Source organism: Coenobita brevimanus, chromosome 92 (assembly GCF_032717465.1).
Source record: "Coenobita brevimanus isolate Jiangsu-jjx chromosome 92, ASM3271746v2, whole genome shotgun sequence".
NCBI classification, from domain to species: domain Eukaryota; kingdom Metazoa; phylum Arthropoda; class Malacostraca; order Decapoda; family Coenobitidae; genus Coenobita; species Coenobita brevimanus.
In genome coordinates, this window is record NC_137045.1 from 18,749,380 (window position 1) to 18,775,012 (window position 25,633).

The window sequence follows — 25,633 nt, forward strand, 5'->3', positions numbered from 1 at the left end:
CAGCGACACTTACAGCTCACGTCAGTTCCCCACTTACATTGAGGGTATCATTCACTGCACACTCCACTACACTCGAACTTCTCTACATACAGTACATCGCTAGTCTCGGCTGGCTCCACTTGTACACACCTTCACTCCTGAAGCTGTGAATATCGTCCTCACGCCTCAGCACTCGGTAGTTCCTGGTATTATCTTCACTTAGTCTGAAATAAAATAGAAATGTGATATTATGCAACCATTTCACAGCAAGAAAATGTCCATAAAAGCATTTCAAATCAGCACCAATGCTCTACAAGCATTAAAGAATGGACTGTGAATTATGGAAGAGAACACTGTGGGAGGAAAGGTGATTGAAAAACCGAAAGTGCACTGAAAGGGAGACTGGTTTGCTTTAAAAACATATCTATCCCTCTGACCTTTCTGATACCAAGTGTCAAGGATGACAATTATTTTTTAATTTCACTGCACACTTCGGCTGTATTTTGATACTTGCATTAATGATTACATGGCACAAGAGGAAATGCAGCATAACACTACTAAGCTCACTTTTGAAGGACTGCCTTCCGAGTGAGCTTAAGATTATGCGTGGACACAGCAACAGAAATCAAGACTGAAAGCTACAGAATTTTTTGGTATGATGGAAACGTGATGGTCATTTTGTTTCACGAAAATACCAAAGAACGTCTGGAATTATCATTCGTTTATTGTTCATCGTTTATAAAGGCTCCAAAATGCTTGCATTCGTCGGCCTTGGTCACCTAATAGCTGTTCTCCACATTGCTCCATCTCTAGCAGCCTCCGTATCCAGTCCCTTACCCCTAAGATCACACTCTATGGCGTCGTACCAGGTCTTTATTTGATCTGCTTCTCGCACCCCTACCCCTGACTTTCGCATTTCTCACTTTCCGCACCCAAATGTCATCCTCCATCCATCCACATGCCCCGACCATCTCAATCTACCTCTCCTCATAAACAAGGCTAATTCATTCCAGTCTCATCCATCCTCCCAACTCTTCATTCCAGAGAAATCAGGCAAAAAAGGAAAATTCGAGATCCTTTCATTTCGACACTGAACACCTGAGTTCGTAGGCAAGAAACGAGACAAAGCTGACCTGCTGTGTATAACTTAACTTTTGTATGAAGGAGCTGGGGTACGGAAGAAGGACACTATGTGCGGCACCGACATAACAGGGTGACTCCATTGCCCTGTAATACAAACGTCCATCAACTACATCCCCATTCCCCAAAACGAGGATGCTGGACTGCAGAAGGGCAGCTTAAATCTGCATTCCACTCGGTTCGCGTTTCAGATGAACCTGGGACCACAATAACAACAACTAAAGAGGTGGACAGAACAAGGGTGAGTGTGTATGAGACTATGAAAGAGACTTTGGCAAAGCAAACGAAAACTATGACTAGTTATAGAAAGGCTGAAGATGTATAGTACGTAGCATTTGTATCAGAAATATTGGCCGGAAAAATGAGTGTGTGACTTGAACTGTAGTCGGTTTGTCAAACTATGCAACTACCTGAATACCGAGTCTTGGATGCATGAAATCCTGTGAACTTTCTCTGTATGAGGGATGATTCTCCTTGCCTATTTGGTTATAAGTCGGACTTAACTATACAGTAATTGATCTAAAGAAGGGCTAGGGATCTTCATGTGAAAACAGCTGTATAGTACTGCGTCTAACTGACACTGAAAGCACTGACCAAGGACCAGCTATGTATGAGAAAGACTGAAATTAGATATATTATTATACTTTGGCACCACAAACATGGACAGAAAAGATAACAGTAAGTGTACAGTACAGTGCTTCGTTCGTAATTCTTACTTCACTACTTTTGTTATCCGGATATTATTGCAGTTTCCTGACGATCTAGCTTCAGCTTAGGATAGACTTGAATAAATTCGTCTCGGTCACGAGACGCGGGGAAAAGTATTAAGATTTGGTTCCTGGATGGACGCTGCATTTGCGTCTATCCACCAAGTTAACAGGGGCACCTCAGCAGGTTTCACATCACCCCCATATCTGGTCATATGGTTACCACATAGCGTTGTAAATGGTTTCATAGATTTCAGGAAACCGTTAGGTTGGTCACTCAGTGTAGAGCCACGTGAACTGGAAAGAAGAGTAATATAAAATGACAGGAAGAAAAGAGAAGAGAGGAGGGAAGACATAAACAGAATGATAACTGTGAAGGAAGAAGCAGGCTGCACTAGCCTACATCAAGTTGTAGATGATGGTCGTCACCACCTACCACAGCGTCCAACCGGCAACAAGAATAAATCAATAAATATTTCATCGAACTGAAGGAAATAAAGTTTATAATTCTTCCATCTTCATCCACAGTAGGCCATTTCTCGCTTCCCCCCGACTCTATTCCTCAGCCTCTTATTCTGCCACTCTCCCAAAGCAAAAGCCCCTCTCGTAATCACTTTTCTCTCTTTTCTCCTCCTTCCCTGAGCTCTTCCCACCTCCCTCCCCTTAATCTCCTCTCCAGTCTTGAGTCTTTCTTCGCCTTAAAACCCAACCCTGATTGTTTTTTAGCTTTTCTTTTGTTTCTATTTGGGTGATCTAACTTTTATACTAACGCTCTTTTTCTCACTGAATTTAAACTTTACTGTCTTGCATTCTCTCTCTCTCTCTCTCATCAGTCAATCTATCTCACTATCCATCTATCTAGCTGTCTATCTATCCACCCATCCATCCACCTATCTATCCATCTACTGTGATTTTAAACACCCCAAAGCCTTCTCACCTTTCATGTGAGTGTTCATTCTACCTTGATTACTCTCTCTCTCTCTCTCTCCCTCTGCATTTTCACTTTTTTCTCCTCTCCTCTCTCCAATCTCTTTTCCATTCTCTGGCTGCTTCTTCTCTTTCTAAATTTACATCTTCGTTTTTCTTCATTCCTACCTTCCCCAGCCCTTTCCTATCTTCCTATCTTATATTTCATTTTTTCCGTACCACTCACTCCACTTCTTCCTATTTCTCTGTCTCCCTTTTCGCTTTCTTTCACTTCCATCTACCCATTTCTGACCTACGTGTTTCCTTTCTCTAAACTCTCGCTTCATCATCACCTTTTTTTTAGCTTTTTTCCCTGACTCTCGCCTTTCATCTTTCCCTTTTTCTGCCCCTTTTCCCCTTCCTTTATGTAGCGTTATTATTTCCTTCATTCCTGGTTTTTCCTTCTCTATTTTTTCATCCTGCTTCGCTCTCTTCAGTTCTTCTTCTTCTCTCTCTCTATTTTTTTTTTCATCGTACCTCTTTATTTTCCTCGTCCTTTCTTTTACACCTGCCCGCCAATTGTTCAAGTTTTTTTTTTTATTGCACCTGTATTTGTTTACACTCTCTATCAATTAAAGATGCCCATTTTTTAACATTTATTTCATTTTCTCCAACTGTCTTTTTCAATTTCCCCCAGTTTTGCTCTCTCTCTCTCTCCACTTCCAATGCCCTTTCTCCATTGTGCCAGCATTTTCTGCGTCCAGCCTCCCTCTTTTGTCTCTGCCTCCTCTCTTCAACCTAAGCCGCATTTTTGTCAGCTTAAGACACTTTTTAGCACCTCTCTCGTTTGCGTTTTCGTTTTCAACCCCACCCCCAGTATTAACACTTCTCAACTTCCTCACCCAATTATCATCCCCCATCCTCTCCACATGTCCAAACCATCTCAATCTACCTCTCCTCATCACAACACCAATACACTCCAGTCCCATCCTACCTCTCAACTCTTCCATCGTGAACCCAGCCCTCCCAGACCTTGCACGCAGGGACGCACTACACATCCACCTAATCATTGTCATTTCTGTACGTCTAAGCCGGCGAATATCCTCCCCCTTCACTGCACAGGTCTCTCTTCTAATTTTTTTCATGTTCCACTTCACATCATTTTCTTGTGGGTTATTTATGTTTTTTTTACCCTCGACACCGCATAAATCAGCATACAAGGGAATATAAAAGAAGTGCTACAAAACCTCCTATTCTGACGATAATATGATCCTTGATGGTTTGCCTGCAGTTATCATTCTCCATCATGCTACTCACCCCATCTTCCTCTCTTCACCCTACACCCTATTGCTCATCAAGGTAACTGGTATATATTTTTGTCACTAATGTACAAAAATGGATTAATCTTTATGAAACTTTTGCTGGGAAGTATCTTAATATCTATTTTCATCTTTCATTATTTGAACCATACCCATGAAGTGGCAAAAATATACGATACGGCATTAGAAAAAATGGTAACAGCCAATTCAGATTACTCCACTCCAGCGTAGGACTTGAGACTACGGTCTTGTAGTCTACATCATTTACGGTCAGAAGATTATTTACTTACCTTGCTGTAATACACATAACAAATTAACCTCTAGTCACTTCTCTGGAGAGAGGTAATTACCGTATCTTACCAAAAACATGCCTTCACTTAATGCAAAACAGATCTAACATTTCTTGATTTAACTGTAAGAAGGGGCTTTGTACTCAGTGGGTAAGGAAAGCTGCCTCCATTCTCTTCAGTTCAAAAAGTTTTTCTAAAGTTATGAAGAATCGTCCGCAGATAGCAAGAATAAAATACAGAAAGACGTCATGGTAGTAACTAGCTGTTATCCCTTTTAATTAATTATACACGGGCCTAGAACACGATCACCTTCATGATATTTTGCTTTCACAGTCTGATATTAATATTCATGCCTCTAGAATTCACTCTTAGCTAAACAGAATCATCCAGCTTTGCCTGGAATCGTGTACAAGAGTTTTCCTGACCATGAGAGTTATTGGTGACCGTAGTAACACTCTCACGCACCTATCATCCTTTCTTAGCAGAACAAAATCGTCTAGTGTTAGCCGAACAGAATATCCGAGTTGTGCCGAAAATAAGGGAGCTAATCAGTCTTTTGTTACTTAAATGGCACCAAGTCCTTTCATTCGGCCATCCCTCCCCTAACAACACCAGCCATCGCCTCACCCCTCACATTCCCACACATGCTCTCTTCAGCACAACTAAACATTTACTGTCACTTTTCCTCTAGCCGCATTCGCCATCCCGTTTTCATTTCTCCTTCACTCCTCCGCCACTCTTTTCTCCCGCGTTTCCACCACATCATCTCCACTATCACACAAGCACGTCACTGCACCAACACCTCCACAATACAAACATTATCACCAAGCAAACATCATCACTGCATCAACAGCATCACTACACAACTCCATAATCAAATCCACTACCACCAGTATCACCGTTATGACACCAATCCCATCACTATCACCACACCATCACCTCCGCGCCACCACACACCATACCACCACCACCACACCACCACCATCACACAAACACCACACCACCACCACCACACTAACACCACACCACCACCACCACATTAACACCACACCACCACCATCACACTAACACCACACCGTCACCACCACACTAACACCACACCACCACCACCACATTAACACCACACCACCACCATCACCACCACCACATTAACACCACACCACCACCATCACCACCACCACATTAACACCACACAAACACCACACCACCACCACCACATTAACACCACACCACCACCACCACACTAACACCACACCACCACTACCACACTAACACCACACCACCACCACCATACTAACACCACACCACCACCACCACACAAACACCACACCACCACAACCACATTAACACCACACCACCACCACCACACAAACACCACACCACCACCACCACACTAACACCACACCACCACCACCACACTAACACCACACCACCACCACCACACTAACACCACACCACCACCACCACACTAACACCACACCACCACCACCACACTAACACCACACCACCACCACCACACTAACACCACACCACCACCACCACACTAACACCACACCACCACCACCACACTAACACCACACCACCACCACCACACAAGCACAACACTACTACCATTGTACCATCAACACCACGGCTACCACCGCATCAAAAACATCACGATTACCACAGCACCAACCACACCACCATCACCACCACACCAACATCAGCACCACCACCAAGCGGGCACCAGCACTACCAGCCAACACCAACACCATACCAACACCATCACCAACACCAGCACCACCACTAAGCCAACAAAACCACCACACCTACACCGCCACACCAACACCAACACCACATCACCACGACCACACCACCACCACTACCACCCCGACCACACCACCACCACTACCATACCAACACCACCACCACACCAACACCACCACCACACCAACACCACCACCACACCATCATCATCATCACTCTAACACCACCACCACATCAACATCACACCACCAACACCGTCACAATACAACCACACCACACCATCACAACACCACCAATATACAACCACTAGAACACACTACCACCATCACCATTACATAAACACTACCACCACTACACCATTATCACCACCAGTAGAACCACTACCACCGCCACCACAACCACCACACCATCACCATACATCTACCATCATCACACCTACACCACCAACACACTAACATCACGTACCTGCATCACCACACACCATCACCAGCATTTCAGTCCTACCACTACATCACCACCACCGCCATCACCACCATCACCAAGACCACACCACCACCATCTCACAGCCCTGCCACTCCTCTCCCACACCACCCACTCTCCACTACACATCAGTCTCCCCTCCACTTCCCTTACCACACCCTCGTCCTCGCCTACGCTTCTTTTGTCTTCCTTATATTCTCTCTCTCTCTCTCTCTCCACCAGTTTCCTTCCCAGCTACATCACGTGCTTTCACCTCACCACACCACAACCCAACAGTCTTTCTTATAACATTAATCTCTCCCCTTCCCTCTCCCCTCCATGTGTCTCTCCCCTCTCTTAGATTGCCTCTCCCCCTCCTCCTAATCTGCCTTCACCCCTACCAGCATCACAGCCTCTCCCCCTCCCGTTACTCAGTCTCTCAACCTGTCATTCACAAGTCTCTCCCTTTCACTGTTTTCTCTCTCGTCTCCTTTATCAACATCGCTTCCTTCACTTCATCACATCCCAGTCCAACCATCTTTCCCCTCCCTCATCTTTTCGTCGCTCCCTTCCCCCTCAGCACCACCCCTCTTTCACCCTCACCTCACCATCTTTCTCCCTCACTCTACCTGCGTCTCCTCCACCACCAGCGCCTCACCCCGTTCTATTCAAGGGGCATGTGTGTGCTGAACAAAGAGGAAGATGTAAGTGCGTGGGGGGGAAGGAGTGTGAGTGTGTTGGAGGGCGTAAGTGTGTGTAGCGCCATGGGGGAATGTGTGGGGGGAAGGGGGGGGGTGAGTGTGTTGAGGTGTAATGGTGTGTGTAGGGGAGGAGAGGATAAAGGGAACGAAAGTGTGTGGAGGAGGGTGTGTGCGAGTGTGTGTTGGAAAAGCTCGTGAATGCTTGTAAACGTGTGTGTGTGTGTGTGTGTGTGTGTGTGTGTGTGTGTGTGTGTGTGTGTGTGTGTGTGTGTGTGTGTGTGTGTGTGTGTGTGTGTGTGTGTGTGTGAGAGAGAGAGAGAGAGAGAGAGAGAGAGAGGGAGGAAGTGTGAGTCCCTAAGCAACTGGTGGCGGGGCGTGGCGTCGCTGGGGGAGATGTCCTTGTGTGTTCTCTTGATGCATCCTCCATCCCGCCATCCATCACCACACTTACTTTACCTCATAATACCTTGGCCAACGTTGTGTGTGTGTGTGTGTGTGTGTGTGTGTGTGTGTGTGTGTGTGTGTGTGTGTGTGTGTGTGTGTGTGTGTGTGTGTGTGTCTGCAAAACAAGATCAAAGAGATATTATTTGTACACACTCTTACCCTCTCCCCATGTATCATATTCGTTCTAACCAGCACAAATGTTTGGGCAACTAAAATCCTCAGATACAATGACTGGAATTTTCAAAGAGTTCTGTTCATTCTCGTCACAGGCCAATCAGCTGCAGCAATGTTCGTCCTTATCCGGCCATAAACATCGAAAATCAGGGCTGAATATTCGGTCCCTGGGATATTTCATGATCTGCAGAGTAAGAAACATTTTTAAGTTTCCCTGGATTTTTTACCTCCAAATGTCCGTTTTGTAATTTCGGGAAAAAAATTTAATCATAGTTCGGAAATACGACTGATACGAATCTGACATTTAATTATCAGCAAAGGGAGTTACGTATGACAGGATCGACAACATTGAACAGAAAATTCCAGTTTTATTCCCATAGCAGATGGAAATAAATCTACGGTAAACGATACCCAGGTTTAATATGTCCGGCATAACTTCTTTTTTCCTACAACCACATTTTTAGCCACCATCATGGAGGAGCTCCAGCCGTTGATACGGAGGACCATCATGATTACCCTCATCTTTTCCATCGATTCGTTTTTGAGATGCCAGAGTGTACGCGCACACACACACACACACACACACACACACACACACACACTGACACACGGACACCAAGAAACTGCAATAGGAAGAATTATGCTGTACCCACATAATTATGGAAACGCTGATTACTGTCAAGATACAGCAATTTCGGCCAGACCTGGACCCTCTTGAGGTATGAAACAGGCAGAAAGTATGGCTGTATTATACAACTAAGTGAAGGAAGGGGGGAGAGAGAAAGGGAGGGAAAGTAGGGAAAGTTGGGAGGGAAAGGAAGGGAGGGGGGGGGAAGCAACGATGTAAGGCATAATGAGCAAGCCTTCATCCTCGGTAGCTTAGAAAATAATCCACTTAATTCAGAAATCACCACTAATTAACACTTAACTACTCCAGACCTTGAGCAAAATAGCTGTAATGACCCCGTGAGGTAACCGAAGGAACTAAGTGACTAATTGAAGCAGCTATTATGAGGCACCGCGTGATTAAGGAGGTGGTGTTAATTAGGAATAATGAGACCTAATGCCTTCGTGCCTAACTGAGGGCGTGGGGGTCGCGTGAGGAGAGGCAGGTGTGCGGCAGATGTGGGAGTGTGGGTGACGTGTGCTTAGGTGTATATTTTGTGTGTGTGTGTGTGTGTGTGTGTGTGTGTGTGTGTGTGTGTGTGTGTGTGTGTGTGTGTGTGTGTGTGTGTAAAGATGTGTGGATGGCTGGTATGTGGAGAGATATGCAAAAGGCGTGAAGGTGTGTATGAGATGTGTAAAATATGTACAGTGTGTAGCGTAAGGTGTGGGCATGAAGATGTGATGCGGACGACAGATGCCTAAACGTGAAACGGTGGATGGCAGGTGTGTGGTGTGGAAGGAAGATGTGGGAATATGGATGGCAGACGTGTGGATGAAAGGTGTATGGAGTGTGGATGACAAGTTTGTGTGGGTGTGGATGACAGGTGTGTGGGTGTGGATGACAGGTGTGTGGGGGTGTGGATGGCATGTTTGTGGAGGTGTGGATGGCAGGTGTGTGTGGGTGTGGATGGCATGTGTGTGTAGGTATGGATGGCAGGTGTGTGTGGGTGCGGATGGCAGGTGTGTGTGGGTGTGGATGGCAGGTGTGTGTGGGTGTGGATGGCAGGTGTGTGTGGGTGTGGATGTCAGGTGTGTGGGAGGTGTGGATGTCAGGTGTGTTGGGGTGTGGATGTCAGGTGTGGTGAGGTGTATATTAATGTGATATGCACGGTACACAGGGTTTCTACAGCATCTGAAACAAAGATATCGTAGTTTTGCATTTTTGTACTAAAGGCCGATTATAGTTTTAGAATATACTGCATCACGATCAATTCTTTGTTCAGTTTAAGACACATAATAATAAATAAATAATGCTTCAGATTTGCACGTTTCCAAACCCACGGCATCCCTGTACAAAGAAAGTAATGTGGCACGTAGGGAAGATAGCCATTACAGGACAAAGACAAATGGTGTTATAGGTGTGGTACATGTGAAGGAAATAAATGAGGCCAAGATGAGGTGCAGGTGTATAATGAAGATAATGGACAGGTGTGAAGCCAAGGTTAGGAGCATGTGTGTGGGCCATATCCTCGTCAATTAAAAAGACTCCCTTAAATCTCATCCTTTGCGATATACTTTACGTCTGTTACCTTAGTACTTTCTTGTAATTATAACTGTTCAAGCAAGCGAACACGGCGAGCGAACGAGAACACTATACCACAGGAAGGTGGGAGGTAAAGCGCAGCACCAAAACTTAGTCATCCGGCAGCTATTGAAGCTACACCGCACCTGAGCACATTGTTGGAAAGTTTACGAAAAAGTAATAGGTGTTACGTGAATGACTTTCTCAGAAGTCACCACAATATTCCTAGAAAAATATCATAACTGAGCACCAAAACCAAAGTATCTTAGAAACTGTTACACATACAGAGAACTTGTGCCGTTGCTGGAACACTTATGGAAAATTAATATGGTTGGCACCGTATTATTTGACTTCTCTCAAAATTGCAATATATGCATTAATATCAGGCAAGTGGGATGGCACGCTTCTTCTGGCTAAAATAACATTACTTAGCTTGCTCGTTCGAACACGTTCCATACTTTTAACTGTGGACGCCTATAAATTAATACTTTAAAATACCGATATACAGTGCAGTATAGTGCATGGCTTACACGCAAGAGGACATTTACTTTCCTTAAGTAGAAATTAATTGGTAAGGAAGGGGAGTTAGAAATCCTGCTAAGATGTCGAAAATGCAGCCCTTAGATCTAAGCCAACAAAGGAATTTACGCTTCAACCCTTTACCCCCTTCAGCCCAAGGACGCCATATATATTATATTCCTGCTTCTTAATGACGATTCTGTTTGATTTTGGAGAGACTTCTGATACTAGAGTGGTTAGATACAGTTTTCATTAACACCTGAGGTACGAGGTCTTTTCTAAACTGAATAAAGTGGACTAGGTGCTAGCAACAAGAACTGAACTAACACATCATTACATTAACAGTTGAGTGGTAAATAACTTCTACAGTCGCGTGATATCTTTCTGTAGTTTATTCCTGCAGCTGACAGACAATTTTCTTTTTCAATTTAGGACTCCCCCATAGTATAAAGGGAGTTACTGAGTACTATATCTAATTTTTTCCATTATGGAAAATCTCTCCTGCATTTAATAATATCGTTTGGAGGTAACTGGCAAGAATAAATAAAAATGACAGTTGTAGATAAATGATTAATGCATCAACTATCTGACTGGTGAGTAAATGGTGAGGAAATAGCGAAAATATATGACCTAAGTTCTACCATCGCAGTGAAAGAAGTATAGAGATTAATTTCAACCCATTCAGTGCGCACGAACTCTCTTTGGTGAAAAAAATATATATATATATCAGGAGTTATCGGGAACCAAATATCAAAGTTCGAACACGGCAGAGCTACGTTTTATCAGATATGACTGGGCAGGTGTGGAGTGATAAGTGTGAAGTGACAGGTGTGAATAACAGATGAGGTGACATGTGGAGTGACAGGTGTAGGTGACAGGTGTGATGTGACCAGAGTGCGGTGACAGGACTGAAGTGACGGGTGTGGAATGGCAGGTGTGGGATGAAAAGTGCTGGGTGACACGTGTGGGGGTGATGTGTATGTGACAGGTATGGAGTGACAGGTGTGGGGTGACGGCTGTGGGTGTATGGGTGTGGGGATGACGGGTGTAGGTGACAGGTGTGGGGTGACAGGTGTGCAAAGAACAGGCCCGCCTCACCTGTATTGATCAGCTCTAGGTAAATAACATGACCTTTATATTAGAGAGGCACGCATGCACACACTCACTCATACACTCACTCACACTCATCCAGTCGCCCGCACACTCACTGACTCATCTATCTGTTCATGTACATCCTTTACTCACACGCTCGTATTCATTCACTTATTCTCTCACTTACTCACACTCACTTATTCACTTACACACTCTTGTCCAGTCGCCTACTCGCTCACTTACGCTCATTTATTCATTCATATACTCACTGGCCTGCTTATTCACTTACTACACTGATTCAAGTACTAGTATTCATTGCCACATTTAGTCACTTACACTTAGTCACTTACTCACACCTATCCACTTACTTTCTAACCCACTCCCTTCATTCACCCACTCATTCATTCATTCACTCACTCATTTACACACATTTATTCATTCATTCATGTGCTCTTGTCCATTCATTTACTACTCCTACGTTTTCATTCATTAACACTCGCTCACTCACTTACTCACTTACTCTCTCATATACATTTACTCACTCTGTCATCCTTAACCACGTATTTACATCCATTCGCCTGCTCATTCACACTTATTCATCAGATTACTTACAACCATTTCCTCATTCATCAGCTCACTACTCACTCAGACCAATTCAATCATTCTCTCCCCCTCTCTCTCACTCACTCACTCGCTCATTCACACCCTTTCGTGCATTCATAGGCTCGCTCATTTACTCTCCAGTCTTGTCCGTGATATCATTTACTCTGTTACCTCGATTATTCATATTCACACATACACATTTACTAACTCACTCACCCAATCATTCACTCACAAATCACTCTCTCTCACCCACTCCCATACTGACTCCCATTCACTGACTTCACTCATTCGCTGGCTCAAAATGATTCACTCACTAGCACATTCATTCTCATTCATTAACACACTCATGGCCATTTATCATCCAAATTCTCGCTCCTTCTGTAAACAAATGATTGCCATTCATTTACTTACTCCCTCATTCACTCACACATTCATAACCGTTCACTCACTCGGTCATAAGCGCGCGCGCCACACACACACACACACACACACACACACACACACACACACACACACACACACGTGTATGTGTCTGTATATGCGTACGAATCCATTTGTGTGTGTGTGTGTGTGTGTGTGTGTGTGTGTGTGTGTGTGTGTGTGTGTGTGTGTGTGTGTGTGTGTGTGAGATCGCCGGCCTAAATATTTAAAACTAAATCTGAACCACTCAATTAAAGTTCCTGTAGGTACATATTGATCATCCTGTCGGTTTACTCCCTCCCCCCCCTCTCTCTCTCTATCAATCTATCTATCTATCTATCTATCTATCGTCAATTTTGATAGGAATGCAATCGTTATGGACATCCAGCAAAAAATTATTAACAAATATAACCCAAGCTGAATACACGCTAATTTCCCGAGCTATCCATACGCACCTGAACAGTCGTCAAAATATACACATACCTTTTATTTAACTTACCTATTATTGATATACCTGGTATGAAGATGTGTACTCGTGTGTGTGGTATGGATGGTATAACTCTCAGTGGCCACCTCACTCTTCGAACCCTTCACATCAAGTACCCTTTATCTCTTCCCATTCCCCTTCCCTCCCTTCCCTCATCCCCGTCATTTTTACTTTCCTTTCCCCCAACATCCTTTTACCTATTTTCATTACCCACATCTGTCATTTCCTCCTCTCAACTCCTTTCCCTTTTCATCTTCTCTCTTCCCCTCTCCTCGCTTCCCCTCATATTACTACCATTCCCTTCTCCCTCACCCTTTTCCTCTATAAAATCTCTTCCTTCCCTTCATCCTCCCACCACTCTTCATTCCTCCTTTCCCCCTCGTCACCCTTTCTACTTCCCCTTTTCACATTCCCCTGCACTATCTTCCTTTTCCTTCCCCTTCCTTCCTCCTCCTTCCCCTCCTCTCCCCTACCTTCACTTTCTTTCTCTTTCCCTCATTCTCCTTCCCTTTTCCTCTTTTCTCCTTCCTTTTTGTCAACTTACATCTTTTATCATTTTCCCTCATCCTACTTTCCCTTCCATTCCCACCCATCCCCTCACCTCCACTCCCTCCCACTCAGCTTCATCTCCTCTCTTTACCCCTCCTCTCACCCTCTTCCATTCTCCCCCCTTCCATCCAGCCTCCTATCACTACCCCTCACCCACCCTCCCCTTGCCACTCCCCTCTCTGGCCATCCTCTAGGGTATCGACCTTGACCACTCCCCTCTCATCACCTTTACCTGCACTCTCTCTCTCTCTCTCTCTCTCTCTCTCTTGCTTCTCTCCCTCCTTCCATCCCCTCCCTCCCTTGCATCCATCCCATCCCTCCATCTCTCTCCCCTCACCTTTATCTACATTTCTCTCCCCCTTCCCTCCCCTTCTTGTTTCCATCCCTTCCTTCTCCCTCTCTCTCTCCCTTCACCTTTACCTGTATTTCTCTCCCCCTCCTTCCCCCCCTCCATTGTTTCCCTCTCTCCCTCCCTCTCTCGCTCCCATCGCCTTTACCTGCATTCCTCTCACCCTTCGTTGCTCCCTCCCTCGCTCCTCCTCGTCCTCCTCCTCCTCAAGCCTTCTCTTCCTATCTTCTTCAGCCTCTTTATTTCTTTCAGTACCATCCTCTCTCTCTCTCTCTCTCTCTCTCTCTCTCCGTTTCTCACACACGTGCCTTAACTCCAGACTATCTTCCTTCTCTCCCGCTCTCAACCATACCTCACCTTTCTTTCACCTGTTCTCTCTCTCTCTCTCTCTCTCTCTCTCTCTCTCTCTCTCTCTCTCTCTCTCTCTCTCTCTCTCTCATAATGATTACAGAAGATATTGGTGTACATTACGGTACGTCACAGAAACATGAGGGTTCTTTTTTACACACATGGTACGGGTATACACGAATATAAATCACACACACACACACACACACACACACACACACACACACACACACACACAGGCATCTAGATTCACGTATACACAACACTCCCACATCCATCCATTCAGTTAACACGCATGCATATACATATTCATTTTAATTATTATGGATATTCTCTCTCTCTCTCTCTCTCTCTCTTTCTTTCTCTCTCTCTCTCTCTCTCTCTCTTAAATCATTATCAAAACTAACTTCTCTTCCTCCTCTCCTCCAGCCCATTCTCTCTCCATTCCTCGATCACACCCATTTCCTCTCTCTCTTCTCTCCATTCTCCCTCCCCTCCTTCCTCCCATTACCTTTCCTTTCCTCCCTTCCCATTCCATTTCCCTTCCTCCTTCCCATTCCTTCTCCCTTCCTCCTTCCCATTCCTTCTCCCTTCCTCCGGCCCTTTCCCTCTCCCTTCCTCTCTCCCATCCCTCTCCCTTCCTCACCCTCATTCTCTCTTCCTTTCTCACTCCCATACTTTCTCTCCCTCCCTCCCTCCCATACCTTCTCCCTTCCTCACTCCCATTCACTCTCTTTTCTTCACTCTCATTCATTCTCCTTTCATCACCTCTATTCCCTCTCCTTTCCTCCTTTACCATCCCCTCCTCCTCCCTCCCCCTCATTCTCTCTCCATACTCCCTCCCTCTCCTTTTTCTTCTCTCCCTACCACTCATTCCCTCTCCTCCCTCCTTCCATCCCACCGACCTTCTCCTCATCAACTTTATCCAGGTAGGAATAGGCGCAGACGATTATGTATTAGATGAGCTGAACTGAAAAAGGAAGAAAAAATATGCAAGTGTTCTGTGTGTGTGTGTGTGTGTGTGTGTGTGTGTGTGTGTGTGTGTGTGTGTAAAGAAAGAACCAACAGCTAAGAGCCCGTAAAAAATTGTCTTTCTCCCCAAACAAGTTGAGCACAGAAGGATCAGCGTTAAGATCCTTTCATTTAGGGATGCCTGGACATGTAAGGGTATAGAAAGAGAGAGAGAGAGAGAGGGGGGGGGGGTTAGGAAATGGAAGGAGGGAGAGAGAGGGGTAACATCCAGACCGGTTACGCCAAAACTCCATTTACCTCTATTTAGTGAGTCTAGTGGGGCCAAGGCCAGAGAGAGAGAGAGGAGAGAGAGAGAGAGAGAGAGAGAGTAAAGATGAATCAACAAGAAGAGGGTAGCAGGTAAGACGAAAACCTTATTCCAATCTGTTTAAAAGACCTGAAAGTGGTGAGCCTCCCCACACATGAGAAATATACCGCTACTTTACTGTACAAAGGTGCCAGTACGGTCCCTGTACAGTCACAAAATTTGCAGGGTTAAAGAAAAGTAATGAGTCGGTTCAACACATCTTCACTCTGAGAAGCTCATTATGCAAGTGTTGTAATATGATCTTTCCACGACACATCAGGGGGAAGTGAGATATCGGTGACAGAGACAGATGATGAACGAATGTGCTCTTTAATACTGAAGATAAAGGTTTCATCTTATGGAAGACTGAACCGAAATGAAAGGTGGAAGAACAGAGTTTCTGATGCATTACAACAAGGTCTGGTAACACAGTAGTGGACGAGTGGAACAAGCTTACTAACTACACGGAAACTGCCAGCTACTCTGAAAGAATTTATTCCTTGTCACTACCAGACAATTTCACTCAACTTAGGACAATCTGTAGTAGTGACGGGGTTAATGAAGGGTACTTCTAACCCTTACAGTTCGATACTCCTCTCCTATACATACTTAAACTGTCAGCTGGTAGCAAGAATTACACGCGTAAAAGATGGTTTTTAAGTATAATTTTGACGTATGACTAATAAAGGTGTGTAACTGGGTGTTAGGTCTATCTGTGGACAGACTTTTATCAAGTCAATTAATCGGACGTCTTTTAGAGCAACAGTTTTCATGATTTTTTGTGATCAACATATATGATTATTACCACCCAGTCCCCCTGCAAGGATTACTCTGATAAAACAATTTTTTCCGTTTCATTAGAAGATTTCATATAAATCTGTTTGGATATAAATGACTGAAGGAGTGGATCAAGACGTCTAACGATATAAGTAGATGCAAATTCATGTTTCAGGAACAGGCCAGTAGGATGGGTTGTGTACAAAACTCGTCAGTCAATCAGGAAAAAAAATATATTTTTATTTTCTGAAGGTTCCAAAACAGTAGTACCGTATGCTTTCCTTCCGTCCTACCCTACATAATTTCTGCACCAGTCTTTGCATACTCTAATGCATGATGTTCCTGCTTTGCAATGCCTGTCAAAAACCTGGCAATCTAGTCATACCCTTAGACGAGCTGTCTAGTATAAGCCAACAGGTGTACTAAAGTAATCCTCTTTCCTTATGTGTTCATCATTTTCTCAACTCTCCCTTTATTCTTTTACTCATATATCCATCCACTTCTTCCTTACCCCTCTATTAAATCAGCCATTTTGTTTTTATCTGCTGTTGTTCCCTATCTTTCTACACTTCCCATCACCCCCCTACCCTTCAGTCTCTCACACCTTATACTCTTATTATCTCTCCCTCTCTTTTTTTTTTCTGCACTCTCCCCTCTTCCAAACACCCTTTCTACCCGTAGCCTTTTCACTCTAATGTCAGTTCCTCTCGCCCTACACTCTCATTTCTCAGGCACCCTTTCCCGCTTCCTCTTTCCTCCTTTCCCCTATCCCCTATTCTCCTCCCTTCTCCGTCCTCGTCCTCATGCCTCTCTTTCTGCCCCCCAGCACATCCCCCTCCACGTTATCTTGCAGTATCGAAGCATCACCACCACACCCAAGCGCCTCCAGTATCACCTCTCCCTTACCTCCCCCACCCCTCTTCCCCTCCCATTCCCTTCACCTCTCCCCTTTCCTCCCTTTATACCCTTGTCCCCCTCCCCTTCCCTTCGGGTCCCTACGCCTCCTCCCCCTCAGCAGTATCGGGACATCAGCCACCATTACTATCCTCAGCATCTCCAATATCGCCAACCGTCTCACGACTTCTTTCCTTCCCTCCGCCCTTCGCTTTCCTGCTCTCTCTCTCTCTCTCTCTCTCTCTCTCTCTCTCTCTCTCTCTCTCTCTCCAGTATATATATGTGTATATATATGTGTAAACATATATATATATATATATATATATATATATATATATATATATATATATATGTCCTTCCTTTCCCTCCCCTCTCCTAAACTTTTCCTTGCCTCGTAGTTCAACACACCACCTCTCCCCTCTCTTCCCTACCACTCTTCTCCTTCATCCCCTTTTCCTCACACCCTCTTGGCCTCCTTTTCACTCCATGCCCCTCCTTCCAACCCCCCCCCCCTTCAGCAGTGTCGGAACATCTACCACTACCACCCCTACCCCCTTCACCATTTCCAGTATCACCTCTCCTCTCTCTCCTCTTCCCTCCCTGACCCCCCAACCTCTCCCTCATTCCCCAGCCCCAAACTCATCTACCCTGCTGCCTCTGCCCTTATCTTCATATCCCCCTCTCTCAGCCCCCCTGCACCCACATCCCCTCAGCCTGCAGGCCAGCAGCATCAGAGCATCAACCACTATCCCCACTCGCTCCTTTCCCTACTTGCTTCAACCCCCCCCCCACCTTCTTTTCCTATTCACCTCTCTTCAATCTTCTCCTCGTCCTCCTGCCTCGTCTGTTTTCTCTTCCTCGTCCTTCCCATTTCTTTCCCCCCCTTTCTCTTTCCCCTTCCACCCTCCCACCTCTCTCCCTCTCATCCTCTTGCAACCCAACATCCTCCTCTTTGCCCCTCTCCCTTCTCTCCCTCCCTCTCTCTTTTATTCTTCTGCCTCCTTTCCCTCTCCATCCGCCGCCTCTCTCTCCCTCATCCTTCTACTTCCGTTGTTCTCTTCTTCATCCTGCTCTCTTCTTCTCTCCCTCCTCTCCCTTCCCTCTTCCACCTCGTAATACTCTCCAAAACTCCTGTCTTCCTCATCCTACTGCTACCCTTCACCATCTTCATCAATCTCTCCTCACCTACCTCCACTCTCCCCCCCCTCGCCCCTCCCTTTTCTACCCCCCCTTCCTCGTGCCTCTCTTCCTCTACCCCTTCTTCCTCCTGCCTCCCTTCCCCTCCCCCCTCATCCTCCTGCCTCCCTTCACCTCCCCCTTCATCTTTCTGCCTCCTTTCCCCTCCTCCTTCATTCTCCTACCTTCTTTCCCCTCCTCCCTCATCCTTCTGTTTCCCTTCCACTCTCCCCTTCCCCTCCTGCCTCCCTTCCCCTCCTTCACCCCCTTCACCCCCCGAAGCACCAGCCAGCGCCCCACCACCTCTGATATCGCCACACACCATCTCTTACCTAACTTATCTGTCCTGTTTTCCACCTGATCGAGTTAAATGGTAAAAAATCGTGCCCAGTCTTCTTTTTTTTTTTTTTTATTACAGTTCCGCCTGCCGATATATAGACGTGTTTTCGAGCGTGGCGATAATGCAAATGTTGAGGGTGATAAAAAAAATAATGGGCCGGTGTGTGTGTTTTGACAGACGGAATATATCGTGACTCGCAATCCATAGGAGATATGAGGTTGGTTGGTGTGTGTGTGTGTGTGTGTGTGTGTGTGTGTGTGTGTGTGTGTGTGTGTGTGTGTGTGTGTGTGTGTGTGTGTGTGTGTGTGTGTGTGTGTGTGTGTGTGTGTGTGTGTGTGTGTGTGTGTGTGTGTGTGTGTGTGTGTGTGTGTGTGTTGCAGTGGTAAAATGAAGTAATTATCCAAAAAATATTACGGTACAGCATTCTTGCATTAACCTCTCACCATTCCAGCTGCGTTTATTCATTTTATTTTATGCTGCCTTATTCATTTTGCAACAAGCCGCGGTGAAAGCAGTAAAGGAGAAGATATTGTTATTGTGTGCCTGTTATACATTCGCCTTGCCCATTACACTGCCACTCCACAGCCTCTTGCTCTCAATTGGGTTCTCTCTCTCTCTCTCTCTCTCTCTCTCCCTAGCCTTGGCCCCACTAGACTCACTAAGTGGAGGTAAATGGAGTTTTGGCGTAGGCGGTCTGGATGCTACCCCTCTCTCCCTCCTTCCATTTCCTCACCTCTCTCTCTCTCTCTCTCTTCCTCCACTCCCCCTTTTCTCCCTCTTCATACCCTCATATAACCCCATTCTTCCTTCTTGCCCCCCTTCCTTTCCCTTCCCTCCCTCCCAGTTCCTTTTAACTCCTTCCCTCTTCCTTATTTTTTCACTTTCTCTTTTCTCCCTTTGTCTCCTTTCCTCCAGTACTACTTCCTTTTCTCTCATCGCCTCCCCTCCCTCTCTCTTCTCTCTTTCCTCACATTCTCTCAGCAGCTCCCACTTATCCCCCTTCCTTCCTCCCTTTCTCACTCCCTTCAACTTTCCCCCTTCCTGCGCACTCCTTCTTACCTCCCTTCCTCTCCTTCCTTCCTTCCTGCCTCCTTCCTCTGCCTCCCTCCCCCTTAGCTCTCATCCTCTCTCTCCCTCACGCTCCCCTTCCTCTCTATCTCTTTTTTGCCCCATTCCTCTCCCTCCCTTCCTCCCTCTCCCCCTTCTCTCTCTCTCTCTCTCTCTCTCTCTCTCTCTCTCAACCCTCATTTCTTTCTTCCCTCTTGCTCCTTCTCCTCCCCACTCCTCACTGGTCATAGCAATTTTCCTACCCTCCTTCTGGCCTGTCACCTTGCCCATCCAACCTCTCTCCCCACTCTGCCAGCCAGTCCTTCCCCTCCCATCACACCCCTCCTCTCGCCCTTCCATCCCTCTCTCTCTCCCCTCCTCTCAGCCAACCCACCCCACCTCTTCCTGAATTCAGATATATCCATCAAATAATTGTCAATACTGTCGGACTGAGCCGTATGTTATAATTAGCAAGGTTCCGGATCGCCAAAAGTTGAGGGCTGAGGGATATTATAGTAATTATTGTCGTGTTCTGTTAGTGGTTTCGATCTAATTATTGTCGTGTTCTGTTCATGGTTTCGCTCTAATTATTGTCGTGTTCTGTTCAAGGTTTCGCTCTAATTATTGTCGTGTTCTGTTCATGATTTCGCTCTAATTATTGTCGTGTTCTGTTCGCGGTTTCGCTCTATTTATTGTCGTGTTCTGTTATTGGTTTCGATTAAATTATTGTCGTGTTCTGTGTATGGTTTCCCTCTCATACATAACAAAACATAAATACTACAAATCACAGTACTTTCTTTTCCTTCTCCTAAGAACAGCTTTCATGTCTCTCCTTTCCAACACGCATCTTGTTTTTCCTTCGCGTTCCTGCCTAGCTGAGGATGGAGGAGGTAAGTGTCTTTCCTTCCTCTTTTGTTTTTCATCCACGTGAAGCTTACTCCAGGGCATCAACGTCCTCAGGCCCCAAGACACAACGTGGGTAAAAAAAACATCTCACGGAAGGTTTGTTGTACCAGTAAAAACACTCAGGCTTTTATCTTAACTCTCGGGTGAATACAGTACGGTACATCGTCTGGTTTTTGCAGGAATGATACTCTAGACAAGACGCCAGCAAGGGAGAGTTAGATGAATAAGATCGCTGGTGCGGATAACCACGTTGCAGGTCAATATCCCCCCCTGCTAAGTGGGTTTCTGTACAAGGCCAATCCCTTCTTATTGGGTACTCTCGTCCTCTCTTGCCACTCCTCCACTCCCCTCCCCTAGTTTAGCTTCCTCTATCCTCCCCTTCCCACTTCCTCCTCCTCTTCCTGTCCCCTCCCCATCTCTCTTCCTTCTCTTCCTTTCGCCTCCCTATCCCGTTTGATCATCTGTTTCCCCTTCTCCCTTTTCACCTAACCCCCCCTCCCATCCCCTGCTTCACCTGCCCCCTCCTAACCCCCACTTGACCCTCCTCCCATCCCACATTCCCCACCTGACCCTCTTCGCCTTCCTCACTCCACTTCACAATCTTTCCCTCGCCTCCCCTCCCTTCCCCTTCCCTCCCCTAACCTACCCCATCTCACTTTCTCTCCCGTCCCCACCTCACGAAATTCTCTTCCTCTCCTGCTTTCCTCTCTCCTCCCCTACCTCATCCAACCTACCTCTTTTCCCCTTCCCTTTCTCATTCCACTCTCTCCTCCTCTCCCCTCCCATCTCAAACCCATTTTTTTATTTCTTTCAGTCTGACCTTCATATTCTTCTCTTCCCCCTCTCTCTGCCCTTTCCACCATCCCCTCTTCCTCTTTCATACCTTCTTGTCCCATCCTACTTTTCCTTATTCCAGGTCTGGCCTCTCTCTCTCTCTCTCTCTCTCTCTCTCTCTCTCTCTCTCTCTCATCCCTAGCCTCCCATCTCACCTCTACCCTACCCATCTTACCCCTACCCTACCCACCTCACCCCTACCCTACCCATCTCACCTCTACCCTACCCACTAATCCCTACCCTACACACCTCACCCTTTACCTTACCCATCTTACCCCTGTACAGCCTATCTCACCCCTACCCTACCCATCCTACCCCTACCCTACCCATCTCACCCCTACCCTACCCACTCATCCCTACCAACCCCATCTCACGTCTGCCCTACCCACTCACCCCTATCAACCCCATCTCACTTCTACCCTACCCACTCACCCATACCATCCCCAGCTCACTTCTACCCTACCCACTCACCCATACCATCCCCAGCTCACTTCTACCCTACCCACTCACCCCTACCAACGCCATCTCACTTCTACCCTACCCACTCACCCCTACCCTGCCCACCTCACTCCTACCATACCCATCTCATCCTTACCCTACCCACCTCACCCCTACCCTACCCATCTCACCCGTACCCTACCCATCTCATCCTTACCCTACCTATCTCACCCCTACCCTCCCCAACTCACCCCTTCCCACCCTACCTCACCCCTACCCTCCCCATCTCACCCCTACCTTCCCCACTTCATCTCTACCTTTCCCACTTCAACCCTTCCCTCCCCATCTTATCCCTACACTATCTCACCACTACCCTCCTCGCCTCAACCCTATCCTTTCCACTCACCCCTACCCTCCCTACCTCACGTCTACCCTCCCAACCTCACTCCTATCCTTCCAACCTCTCCCATTCTCACCTATACCCTCCCCACTTCACTCCTATCCTCCTAACTCACCCCGTACCCTCCTTGCGAACCCCTACCTTCCCACCTCACCCCTCCCATCTCCATTTACCGTCCCTGCCTCTAAACATTCAGCTGAACAATCCCTGCAAAGCTTAAGAAGATTGTGTGAAGGGAGTACAGATATTAAATATAGTTCATTCTCTGCTTAACAAAATCGTCTGGCGTTACCTGGAATACAAAACTTGAGATGCCCCGACTGTAAGAGAGCTATCTATCTTTCCCATTCCGCGCGCACTTTCTTTCACTCACATCCACCTTCACTGGTTTGCTGTTTATCATTATCCTTGTCATTGCTTTTTATCCCAGTCACGTCTTCTCTGGTACTTTGGGTCCAGCTAACGCCAGACGATTTTGTGCGGCTGAGTGTGAGTCATAAGAGCCTGAGTAGTAACAAAAATCTCTGACACTGTTCCTTTCCACTCCCACCATTTGCCTCTCTCCATTCCATCTTTTCCTGCCTTTGTCTCTCCCCACTTCGACTTAACCTTTTGAATCCGGTGACGCATTCCCCATTTTCTTCCTCCAACTAGCATACGATATTAATTAACTCCCCAAAAATGCATTAAAGAGGCTGATGAACGCTACATCAAGCCCCTCGACCTCGAAAAGTCCGTCTTTAAGGTGAAGAAAAATGGTGGATTCGAAAATGAACAATGAAGTAGTGAGATTGAAGAGGTTAATTTTTTTGCCACCCTTCCCACCACCCTTCTCTCCCCTTCCCTTTGACTATGTATCTCCTTACCCCCCTATCTTTTCCCGCCCCATCCTTGTACCTTTCAGCCCAAGAACTTCATTTTAAACATTCATGCGTTTACAAGACAATTCTATTCAGCTCAAAAGACGAAAAGGATGGGTTTCAAACAACTTTCATTTACCCCGTCACTAACAGTATTGGAAGGACACAACTCAAGGGTAGGAGCGGTAGAAATGAGTTATGTGAGAGGCTCGTGTGAAGTTACATGATGAGACTAACAGACAACTGAGTTTGTAAAGAAGTGTTGTGGTATTAATGTGGATGTGGATGAAAGCCACAAAAGAAATACTCTGACATGCTTTGCTCGTGTGGAAAGGACAGAGAGTGAGAGACTGACTAGAGAAGTGTATGTGAGCGAGGTGGAGGGAGAGAGTGGGAGGGGTAGATCAAGGATGAGCTGGAGGGACAGAGTGGAAAGACATACGAAAGAGGGGATGTGAATTGGAGGGAGAGCAGAAAAAATGGCAGAGGACAGGGCGACATGGAGGTGATTTGTTTGTGGCCACCCCTTTCAGGATTAAGGCGTCTGGCTATGGGTAGACAGACAGACAGACAGATAGCCAGACCACTAAAATATTCTTCTAGGAATGAAATCGTCTGGTATCAGCAAGAATAAACTCGGAAATTAAGTCCTCGGGCTAAAGGGGTAGTCTTCTATCTACGTGGTACCCCCCCCCCTCTCTCTCTCTCTCTCTCTCTCTGTTAACCATTCTCAGCTTCATCTCTCGTATATTCTCCCACAACTGCTTTTCTCTTTCCTTTCCATCTCTTTCTCTCCCTCCTCTACTTCACTCACCTCACACCCCTCTCCATAATCCCTTTCCTTCCTCCTTACCCTCACGTCTTTTCACCTTTGCAAACAGATCAACTTCCTTCCCCCTTCCGTCGCTTCCTCCTTTCCCCTAACCACATCATCAGCCGCATTAAACTTTTCTCCTTATCCTCCAGACACTTTCTCTCTCCCCTCGTTTCACCCGTCCCTTCAAATCAGCTTCCGTTTTCTTTCCATCTTTTCCTCTGTCCTTCCTACTGCGTCTCTAAACCGCATCAACCCCTTCCATCAAACCTCTCTCTTTTCTTCACTCTCCCGACGCTTCACCCACTTCATGTTCCTCTTCTGATCATCGTCCTCTTCCCTTCTGACCCTTCCTCTTTCCCTCCCTCCACATCACTTTCCACACCATCCCTTCTCATCAACTCCTTTCCTCATTACCCTCCCGGCACTTCTCTATCTTTTCCATGAATCTCAACAAATCAACTTCCTTCTTCCTTTCCTTCGCCCCATCATTCTTCCTGTCACATAAATCGTTCCCATCAACACCTCTATGCCTCCTTACCCTCCCAGTATTTCTCTACCCTCTTCATACTTCAAAGATCAATTTCCTTTTCTCTTTCACCTCTACATCTATTTCTCCTTCTCCTCACTTACTTCACCAACCCTTCCCATCAACCCGTCTATGCCTCCTTACCCTTCCAACAACCCTTCTCAAGCACAACTTCCTTTCCCCTTTCACATCTCCCTCTTTCCCTTATATATCAATCCCATCAACTCTTCCTTTCCAGCACTTTTCCCTTTACCTCCTTTCCATTTTTCCCTTAACTTTCATAATCCCTCCTTCCACATCATCAGCCTCCTAAATCCCTCCCATCATTCCATCCCTCCCCCACCTTCCTCTCCCGGCACCTCTCTCTTTTTCATGTTTCCTCTTTGATCAACTTTCCACTTTGACCCTCAACTCGCTCCTTCCATCACGACAGGTACCTTTACAAATCCCTCCCATTATGCACTCCCTCCCAACTTTTCCCTCCTGGCACTTCTCTCCCTTTTCCTTGTTTCCCCTCGGATCAACTTTCCACTTCACCCTCAACTTTGCTATGGCTGTGTTGGGAGGGTTTTGCTCGAGGCCACAGTGCATGAAATCGAACGTTAACCTGAGCCACACGTGCTGAGGTAAATCCCACGCTTTTGATATTTCCCGAAGTGGATTGATGTTTAGCTGGGCAGTACCTGTGGACTGGGCGTGTGGATGGCTGGATGGAGCACTTCGTTTTGTTTCGTGGTGTGGGACGCTTGGATTCTGTGAGTGGGGATTGAAAGGGTGCACAACCTTTCGTGACGGGGTACGGTGATAGACTGAACTGAGGGAGGAGCGAGGAGTCCAACCACGCGCTGCCTCTCTCTCCTTTCCCTGCCTTGCTCAGCAT

General features: G+C 46.3%; 1 protein-coding gene across 1 annotated transcript; it reads right to left on the bottom strand.

Annotated features, from left to right (window-relative positions):
- Window positions 1-67: 67 nt before the first annotated feature.
- On the bottom strand, window positions 68-25,633 carry LOC145412149 (uncharacterized). Its single transcript, XM_080282084.1, has 2 exons — window positions 25,437-25,633; window positions 68-203 (listed from the first exon to the last, which is right to left on the bottom strand). The coding sequence occupies exons 1-2, from the start codon at window positions 25,631-25,633 to the stop codon at window positions 83-85; spliced, it is 318 nt and encodes a 105-aa protein (XP_080138210.1). The 3' UTR covers window positions 68-82.

Excerpts from the sequence above, each read along its gene's own strand:
- LOC145412149 (XM_080282084.1), bottom strand. The coding sequence starts at position 25,633 with ATGCTGAGCAAGGCAGGGAAAGGAGAGAGAGGCAGCGCGTGGTTGGAC. Across the intron at positions 204-25,436 it reads TCCACACGCCCAGTCCACAG|ACTAAGTGAAGATAATACCA; the intron begins GTACTGCCCAGC and ends ATTTTATTTCAG.